Here is a 10,086-nt window from a genome sequence, read left to right as displayed (position 1 = left end):
TTTGATATTTATCTATTAGATATTTATTTACTGTTAGATATTTACTGTTGTTACATATTTATCTATTTATTGGGGGTTAGGTTTCTTTTCTTTTGTTCCTTCTTACCTATAGAATTTTTCCCATGAATTGCTAGAAAATTCTAACTGCAGCTACTGGTTAGTGCTTTAGAAAACAAAAGGTTGGCCTGGCCCAGGTAAAAAGGAGGGCGGGGGTGGGCAGCTACTCAAGGCTTTGGGTTTTGGAAGACACGTTTGGAGCTGCTCTTGCTCAAGGAGACGAAGTCCCCATGACCCAGCACAGAGCTGCTGCTCCTTCTCCTCTGGGGTGAGCCTCTGCTCGTAAGAGCAGCCACTGACCTAAGGCCTTATTAACCCCTTCCTCACTAAAAGAGGCACCGATCACCCTCTGCTCACACCCAGCTGCCGCTGCCCGCTGCTCCTTCAGCGCTGCTCTGAGTTTCTCTGCGCTGAAGCCCCGCCCTGCCCTGCCCTGCTGGGACGTCCTGCAGTTCCAACTCCTGCCGAAAAATTGCCTGATACATCTCGTCCACCAGCCCAACATCTTTTGTTCATTCCTGCTGTTCTAGCTTAGTGCTTTTCAGAGTCCTGCAGGGGCACTGGGATTGACTGCCCCAGGGCTTTGAGAAGCAAATCCTCTCCTCCATCCTTTCCCATCTCGGCCAGAAATGCTGTCACAGGCTCCCTGGTTCTGTTTGTTATTAATTCCATAGTTGTTGTTTTCTTGCCTTGTTATACATACCAGTAAGAAACTGTTATTCCTATCTCATATCTTCGATTAAAACCCCCTTAATTTCAAAATTATAATAATTCAGAGGGAGGGGGTTGACATTCTCTAGTCCGAGGGAGAGTCCTGCCTTCCCTAGCAAACACATGTCTTTCAAACTGAAAGAAATTTTGGTGCCCAACATTCTCTGCGGAGAACTTTGTTTGTGTTTCCAGGCCAATGGCGGCTCGGGCCCGGGCCCGTTCCAGGGCTGTTCCTCATCTCCGCCTTTGCCCTCCCACAGCCCGGGGGGCCCTGAGAGCGCGGGCCGAGGCTGGGCCGTGTGCAGAGGCCGGCCCTCGCTGCCATTGGCTGATTGTGGCAATGTCACTCCTGGTTGTCGCGCGCTGATTGGGCAGAGCGGGGACAAGCCCCGCCCATTAGGCGGGGTGCAGCAAAGGCGCCATTGTCGGACAGTTTGTGTGGGCTCGGCAGCGGCGGCAGCTGCCCAAGTCCGGTGAAGCTGCGGTGGAGTTCGGAGGCGGCCCCAGCGCAGGTGGGAGCCGCGCTCGGTTGTGCGGGGGCTCGGGGCTCGCTGCGGGCCGAGGGGGCGGCAGGGGGCTCTGGCGGGTTGGTTGTGCCGGTGCCGGCCCGTGTTGGCGCTGGGCTGAGGGCGCTGCGGGAGCGGCTGCCCGCGGTCTCCTTCCCGCTGGGGCCTCGGCAGGAGCCGGTGCCGGAGCAGCGCTGGCTCGTCCCGGTTGCTGTGGGTGGCACAGAGGTGTCTGCCCTGTGCCCGGGGCTGTGAGGGAAAATTCCCGTGGCCAGAGGTTTGTGTGCATAAAGGAGACGGAGGAGTCCTGTAAAAGTGACTTTATTGATGACCAAAGAGAGAGGCCATGCGGCATTTGCCATGCGGTCTCTCCAGTTGTTGTAGTACGCAGTCTCCTTTTTATTCTCATTTTCCCGGCTGCATTCCCCCTCTCCCTTTCGCCACCGACTGAGGTACTTTGAAGGCTCAGACTTCCCGATCCGACTACTGCATGTCCTCGTTAATATGTACCTCTCCTTTTGTATAACATCCGATATTCATGGCTTTGTTAAGTGTTTCTCCTTCTCGAAGGTCAGGCACTGAGCAGGATCTTGGCTGAGCAGCTGTCTCTGGAAATTAGTAACAGTTTCTGAAAACGATGGTTTCTCCCATTACTTCCTTTTATACAAATCCCTGGCCCTATCTCCAGGCATATTCATCTTACTCTACTCAAATCCTCTTCTTATTTTCTCAGTAATTATCTTTACTGACTTTAATGTCCATTGGCTTAGTCTCTTTTCCTGGATCCTCTTTGGTTTGGGATTATTCTCAGTGACCTCACTGCCTGTCCTTTTGTAGCCATTTCTGGATCAGGAGGCCTGGCTGCCACCTGCATCCCCTTGCTCACCTGCTGAATGAGCTGCACTCAGCAAGGTGTCGTGCATGGTAAAAAGAAGAGTTGCTGCAACACATCAGAGGAGGAACTGCATTCGTTTAATCCATGGCGCCCCAAAAACTTGTCTAATTCTCATCCTTTCTACATTTCTACCAGAATATGAGCTACTTTCTACTTTCATTTGTTATCTATTTCACCAGTTTTCCGTTATTATCTGTTTGCAAATAGCAGTTTGAATAATCTAATTTTCCACAAATGTCGCCTTCATCTTTGGCGTGGTTTGGTTGTCATGAAGGTCAGGAGCTGGGTCTGTCTGCTTCATTATTATTTCGAGGACATCTTGTAATCTAGTCCTATAGTTCGAATGATAAATGGGTATTTTCCCCAGCAGTGTTAATCTGCATTTCTAAAGCTCTTCTGACTGCCTGGAACCAAAGGTTCTCTTCCAGAGCAGGAATTGCATGACTCACATGTGGCCCCCCCACAATCTGCTTTTTACTTGATATCTTTAGTGTTAGAGAGTCAAGGCATTACTTGATTCTGGGCAGGATGTGCAACAGAAATAATTTCATCCACACATAAGTGCCCGGGTGTGCAGAGAAAATCATTCCATGACACGTGAGTTTTACTGGATTTTTCCTGAACTTTATACAGTCTTAAACCCTTTGGAATCCGTTGGTTTAGTGTTCATTGCTTCTAAGTTGGATAGTTCTTAATATCTGGTATCCTATTGGCCCCGTATTACTTTTCCTCTGATGTTAATTAGATCCACATTCCTGGATTTCCTTCTCAGCCTTTTCCAGACCAGGTGCCTCCATGTATGGCGGGGGCAGTGTCTGGGGTGGGTGTTCCTTGATGTTTGCTGATGTTTCCTTGATGTTTGTTAGCCTTGTGGGTATCTTTTGGGCTATTCCCAGTCTGTTGAGATGTTAAACTCACGTTCATTTAGTGTAACATCCCTTTAAAAACACACTTAATAATTCCTTTCTCCAAGACAAATGCAAATCAAGCCTGCCTAGAGAAATAATTCTGAAAACATTTTTCAACTTGGTGTATTTTCTGACCATGGAATCCCCGGCAGCCCAGTGTGTGAGTGTAACTGAGGGGCAGAGTGGAATTGTGCCGTTGTCTTCCCCAGCAGCTGTGGCAGTGCAGGCACAGAAAGCAGCGAAGCTCCAGCAGTGGCAGCAAGGATTGGCCCCAGTGTGTGGAGATGCCGATGTCCTGGGTGGATGCTGTGAACAGCAAAGTGCCAAGGCAGGCTCTGTGCCAGCCCAGCTTCCTGTGGCAGAGATTTCACAAGAGACAGGATTCTGGCCACAGACTGCTTGAAATATACATCCCTTATCTCCAGCCCGCACTAGGTGGAGAATTACCAGGGCAATGAATTGCAAAGATCACTTCCAAGGGAGATAATTGAATATCTGCCCTGGATCTGGCTCTTATTCTTGCCCAAGCCAATGGCAAAAGCTGTATCCATTGCATCTTGGTTTCTATCACCAGCTTCCAAAGGAGTTTGTTTATTTCCCCATTCCTTCTTTCTACCTGCCCAGAGCTCTGGGGGTGCAAGGGCTTGTGGAGGTCCCATTGTATTCCTAAAGCAGCCATAACGCCCTGAAGGATCTTTGCTGTAAAATGAGTTCCCCATCTGAGAGTCTGTTTTTTCCACAATCCTTTATCTTGGAGTTGTTTTAGAAATACCTTAATAAACGATCCAGTGGTTGCTGAAGAGTGTCACAGTGTTAGCTGGCTTACACTGGGCAGTGAATTTGGCCACTGCTAAGAGAAGTGGCCTGGCATAACAGACAGGCCCCCAGAGAGCAGAGATAGGCTGGAACTCATTGGGTTACATCCTTGTCTGTCTTCAATTCTGTCCTAAGCTGCAGGGGCTATTGGTCAGAGGGCTGAGCAGCCTAAACTTGGAACCAATCACAGGCGCTTACCTGGGAACATTAAGAAAGATATTTAAGAAAAAGTCAGAAAAATAAAGAGGATTTTTTCATAAAGATCAGAGAGTGCTGTGTTTTCTCTCTCAAGTACAGCAGCAGTCGACTCAACAGAAGAAGTCAGAATTGCGTTTGCCACCCTGTTAGCTGCCATGCTGTTGCCAGCAGATATTTGAGCCTTCCTGCTCAGGGCATTTCAGTGCCAGGCTCTTCCAAGCACACCCAGCTTTGCCGGTTGAGCTGACCATGCAGGCGGTAACCTGAGCTTGGTCTAATTCCCTTTCCTTCATCAGAGCGTGTCTTGGGGCTCTTTTCCCTTCTCCTGCCCTTGCAGACCCATCCATAAACACATTTTATCCCGCAGGCCAGGGAATGTCTCTTAAATCTCTCCCAGCCTGGCTCTGGAGCTCTGTCACTCGAATGCAGTCATGGGTTTGTTCCCAGCCCCCTGTGCAGGCTGTTCAATCAGGAGCTTGGGTTAAACCCTTGCCCTGTCCTCAATTCTAAATCCTCCTGTGCCACTGAACAAGTTTCATTCTGTAATCACCGAGCACTGCTCATCCATGTAGAGGCTCCTTTGGTTATCAAAGCTTTCACTTGGTGCCAGACTTGAACAACAGGAGATCCTCCTGCCATCAGTTTTTGGGCCTCAGGTCCCATTAAAGCTGTGGCTGCACAATTCTGCAGACAATGAGACCATTCTGGCCACTGGGCTAAACATTTTAGCAGAAGAATTCCTTTGGCATGGCCCTGTTTAACATCCACATCCAATTCAAATTTTTTTTCTGAGTCTGGTAGAGCCATGGCTGCAGCATCAATCATTTGTTTATTTCATTTTCTTAAGTTTTGTTCCATTTCTTGTATCCATACCACAGCATTGAGGCTATCTGGTGTTTAAAAGTCACAAAGTGTTCTGGCTAGAACAGAGAATCCTCAATCCAGATCCTGCAATTTCCTATTAGTCGTCATACTTCTTGCAACTCCTTTTTAATCCTGGGTTATTTCTGAGCTTCCCTGGTCTCTCTCTGGGTCAATACACCAGAAGCCTGCAGTCAAAATATGTCCCAAATATTTTACCTTTTTCTCCACCATTTGCCCTTTTCTTTTATCAAATATTTAAAGATGCTGTTTAGCCTGAACATTCAGCCATTTCACAGAGGCTTCTTCTACCACTTCTTGTCCTCCTGATTGCAGCAAGTCATCCACATCCTGCATTAACCCAATCCCTGGGGTGGGGTAAATTCTTGTGATATTTTCTGCAAGGCTTGCCCCAATAAGGCTGGTGCTTCCCTGCATCCCTGCAGAAGGACCGTCCATGTCTTTCTCATTTTCCCTTCTATCTCTTGTTCCCACTCAAAGGCAAAATCCAGTTTACCATCCTGTGTGAGTGGGCATCCCCAGAAAGCATCTTTGCCATCAAGGACTGAATGGTGTCAGTGTGAGGAGGGCACCTGGTTGAAGATGGTGTAAGGATGTGAGAGCCCCTAGGTGCTTGGGTCTTAATATGCACTCCACTTTTGTACAGCTAGTGATATTCATGGCTCTGTTAAGTCTTTGTTCTTCTGGGAGTTCATGAATTGAGCAGGACCTTGGCTGAGCAGCAGTCTGTGTGGTCAATTAATAACATTTTCTGACCCTGATGGCTTCTGCTGTCACTTCCTTATGTCCACGTCCCCGGCCCTGTGTCCAAGCGGATTCGCAGCATGTGTTTGTAGAGACCCTTTGCTGTTGTTCCTTGCATGGGGGTCCCCCGTTTTGGGGCCATCCCCCCTGGAGCAGGGTGTCCCGGCTTGGTGCAGCCCCGCCCCTCGGGCAGCGCTGAGCCAATGAGAGCGCGCGGCGGTGATGACGCAGCAGTGTCCAGGCAGAGCCGCAGCTCCCAGCGTTGCCCACCTGGAGCCACCTGCGCCCGGCCCGGGCCCCAGCGCCCCCCTGGAGGGGAATTTGGGGAGGTGGGAGGGGGGGGAGCGCCAAGGCCGGGCCCCCCCGCGCTGTGGTGGCGGCAGCGGCTGCAGTGGGGAGCGAGTGCGGGCGGGAGCGGCCGAGAGCCCAGCGCTGCCCCAGCCCGAGCTGCCCCAGCTCCATCGCTGCCCCTGCGCTGGGATGCTGTGGGTTTGGGGGGAAGAGGGAGCCGGCAGTGGAGCAGGAGAAGGGAAGGCGAAGCAGGGTTGAAGAACAAGATGATCAAACGCTGCACGTGGGAGGAGAAGTTGGGATTGTGGAGGGGAAAGAGGAATAATGGGAGGAAGAGGAGTGTGAGGAAGAGCAAGGATACAGGAAGAGGAGGAACAGAAACAGGAAGCACCACAAGTTTCCACCCCTCCCTGTGTCTGGAGCCTCTCCCCCAGTCCCAGGAGCGTTGCTCCCCCCCCACATTCAGCAGGTGGCCGAAGAGGGGGATCCATGATTTTCAGAGGGGCGAATTTTGGCGTTTATCAGCTTTAGTGGGCTAAATGTTGGTGCCTTGGTTTCTTTGCGGGGCCTGAATCTTTTTATTTTGGAGGTATTTTTGGCTAAATCTTGCTTTTGGGAGAGTTTTTGATTTGTGTCTTTATGCTTGGATAATTTTTGGATTGCATTGTTGTATTTTGCAGGGTCTTACAGACAGAAGATGCTCAATGACTTCCTGAATTGCACTTTGGAAGGAGGAACCGTCAGCCCAAGGTGCTCTCTTGTGTTTTCCCCCAAACCAGGATTTGTCATTCCCAAGGCGTGGGTGGATGGAGGAGGTAGAAAAGCCCTGTAGATCCCTCTCGAGGAGGGGCTGCAAACCCACCCCAGGGAGCTGCGAGGAGGAAAGACCCTCCCTGAGCCGGGAAGGCGGCCGGAGATCCAGGCAGAGCTCAGAACTGGTGGAGAAGCCTCCTGGAGGGGAGAAGCCCCACAAGTGCTTGGAATGTGGGAAGGGTTTCAGGTGGAGCTCTGAGCTGATCCGGCACCAGAGGATCCACACTGGGGAGAAGCCCTATGAGTGTGGGAAATGCGGGAAGAGCTTCAGGACTATTTCAACTCTGATGAAGCACCAGGTGATCCACACAGGGGAACGGCCCTACACCTGCTTGGAATGTGGGAAGAGCTTTGGATGGATGTCCTACCTGAGAAACCACCAGCGCATCCACAGTGGGGAGAGGCCCTACGAGTGTCCCAAGTGTGGGAAGAGGTTTCAGACCAGCTCCCATCTCCTCCTACATGAGCGGATTCACACAGAGGAGAGGCCCTTCCGCTGCCCCGACTGCGGGAAGGGATTCAACCGCAACTCCCATCTCACTGACCACCGGCGCATCCACACTGGGGAGAGGCCCTACGAGTGTCCTGAGTGTGGGAAGAGCTTCTCAGACAGCTCTAACTTGACCAAACACCAACGGAGGCTCCACTAAGGGAAGCCCTGTGAGTGCCCCGAGTGTGGGAAGAGCTTCGTGCTCTGCTGCAGCTCCATCCCCCATGGGAGGATCTGTGTTGGATGATCCCCAGTGACCCCTGTTGGGCAGAGCCCTGGTGATCTTTGGTCCTGGTGATCCGTGTTGGGAAGACACCTGACTGAGGGGACTCTGCCTCATCCTGTCTCCCTGTGGGTACCTGGATGAACACAGGGGCAGGAACGTCCATCAGGATCCAAACTGACATTGGGAATTTCTTGGGGAGAGTGAACTTGTTGACTTTCAACCCTAGGAAATCTTCTTTGTTCAATCCTATCTTCTGGTGGCATTCAGGAATACTGAATGGTCTTGAAGGTCCTTTCCAACCTCAATGAACTTGCAATTTTCATTTTTTATTACTAAAGCATGTCTTCTGCAGCCAAATCATGATGAACTGGGGCAAAGACCAAGATTTTGGAGACAGTGCGGTGGAAACACCTCCAGAAAAGGTTCTTCCCTCCCACCCAAGCACATGGATCCTCAGCCAGCATGGACACAGAAATAATTTTCTTTTGGCCTTGATTTCCTTTTCATTTCTCTTCATCCCTTTAAAACATCCAACACTGGCTTGAAAATAAAGACACTGAACTGAGACATGGGTGGGGACAGGGGGACAATGACATGGTGGGACACAGACATGGAGCGTGACATGGGGACACGTGGACATGGAGGGGGATGTGGCCATCCGTGGGGACATGGGGGGACACAGGCATGGATGGAGATGTGGGGGACAGTGACAGAGATGGAAACATGGTGGGGACACAGCCATGGGTGAGGACATGGTGGGACATGGCCAGTGACATGTGGGGACACGGCCACGGCCGGTGCCATGGGGGGAACTTGCAGGGGCTGTGGGGGATGCTGGCTTGGAGGGAGTTGAGGGTTCCTGGCAGGGACTTGGGGTTCGCTGAGGCCTTTGGGGACCCCAGGCCGAGCGGCTCCGGCTGCGCTGGGAGACCCTGGCGGAGGTTCTGGGGCAGCTGCTCAAGGACCCCCTGCCCTGGAGCCCCAGCCGGGCATTGAGCTCCTGGAAGGGAATGAACGTCCTTGTCCCCAGCAGGGAAATCCCAGCACCCCCAGGGTGTCAGGGGCAGGTGAGAGGCCACAACAGGGAGAGGAAAGCCAGACAGAGCTGTCCACCTCCAAAACTGCACTATAAATCACAATACTTTGGGATTCCACCAGAAAGAAGCTTTCAAGAGGTGCCTGAATTGAGGGAAAGGGGGATGGGACTCCCAGAGGTAGCAGGAGGGGCCTGGAAGCCTCAAAAAGAAGCATGAGGTCAGGGGTGGTTGACTGGGGGACAGTGGAAAAGGGCTGGAAGAGCATGGGAAAAGAGGGGGCTGGTACCCCTAAAGAATTGGTCAGGGCCCTGGGACCGCCAAATTGCATTAAGAGATGTCCCACTCCTCCTCCTTTCTAGTCCTGCCTCCTCTCCAGTCCTTCTCCCAGTCCTTCCTCAGCCCTCCTCTGTCTCCATCCCTTTTCCTGCTCACCCTGGGCCCAGCGCCCACCCTTCACCCCCCTGTTTTCCCAACACCATCACATCCTGTGGTAGGAGCTGGGATGGAGCCAGGGCAGGTCGGGCTGGGGCAGCGCTGGGCTCTTGGGCCAGCCTGGGCACCCCCCCATGCACCCCCTCCCCAAATTCCCCTGTTTGTTTATTGGGGTCCTGGCACCTTTGGGGTTGGGGCGGTGCCGTGTTGGGGTTCAGGGTCTTCCCAAGGCCCCCCAGAGCAGGGTGAGAAGGGGGGACACGACCATTCCTTGGGGTCCCCATTCCTGATCCATGCTGGGGCCAGTTCTGCGACCCCCCCCCCCAATCATGGCTCCCCCTGTGGAGTCCCTCCCACGTCCTTCCCACTGGCCCCCAATAAACAGGACCAGGCAAACTGGGAAGCTTTATTGGGAATACCGGGAGCAGCTGTTCGGGGGTAGAGTGACACCGGGCTGGGGGTCCCCGGGGGGAGCACACACGTTCACCCGAGTCCCGCTGGCCCCCAGACAGGTGAGCTCCCAGCAGCACCAGTAGCACCAGTAGGGCCCCAGCTCCCCCGACACGCCCCATGCCCAGCGCCGGGCGGTGCCGCCAGCCCCAAAGCAGCCGCGCTGTGCCCTGGGGGGGTCCCCGCGGCCCCGCCCCACGCGGCACTGGGAGCACCAGTCCGGACCAGTTGGAAGCGTGGGCGGGCGGCACCAGAACCCACGGGAGTGAGTCCACCACAAGGCGTTTAGAACCCCCAAAATTGGCGGAAAGCATCAGGATTCTCCCAAAAAAGGGGTCACATCTGCCCATAAACTAACCGGGAAATCCCCCAAAGCGTTTATGACCTCTAAAACTGGTGGAAAGCAGCAGGATCTTCCCTAATATCGACTTCTGTGCTAGTTTAACCTGGGGAGAAGAAACTCAAGAGAGAAATTCTCTCTGTGAGAACTCCCTCTGGGAGTTGATGGGACCAATTAGAGGCTTGGTTTGGTTATTGACAGCCTGAACAACCAACTGGAGAAAGTTAGTTCGCTCGGTGAGCACACATTTTGAAGGCGGTAACCCAGGAAAAAAACTCTCATTTATTTCC

General features: G+C 52.5%; 1 protein-coding gene across 1 annotated transcript; it reads left to right on the top strand.

Moving 5' to 3' along the window:
• Window positions 1-6,497: 6,497 nt before the first annotated feature.
• Window positions 6,498-8,102, top strand: LOC148218128 (uncharacterized). Its single transcript, XM_088158252.1, has 2 exons — window positions 6,498-6,597; window positions 6,689-8,102. The coding sequence occupies exon 2, from the start codon at window positions 6,815-6,817 to the stop codon at window positions 7,469-7,471; it is 657 nt and encodes a 218-aa protein (XP_088014378.1). The 5' UTR covers window positions 6,498-6,597; window positions 6,689-6,814; the 3' UTR covers window positions 7,472-8,102.
• The last annotated feature ends 1,984 nt before the right edge of the window (window positions 8,103-10,086 follow it).

Source organism: Sturnus vulgaris, unplaced genomic scaffold (genome assembly GCF_052056855.1).
Source record: "Sturnus vulgaris isolate bStuVul1 unplaced genomic scaffold, bStuVul1.hap1 Scaffold_195, whole genome shotgun sequence".
NCBI lineage: Eukaryota > Metazoa > Chordata > Aves > Passeriformes > Sturnidae > Sturnus > Sturnus vulgaris.
This window is presented reverse-complemented; position numbering and strand designations above follow the sequence as displayed.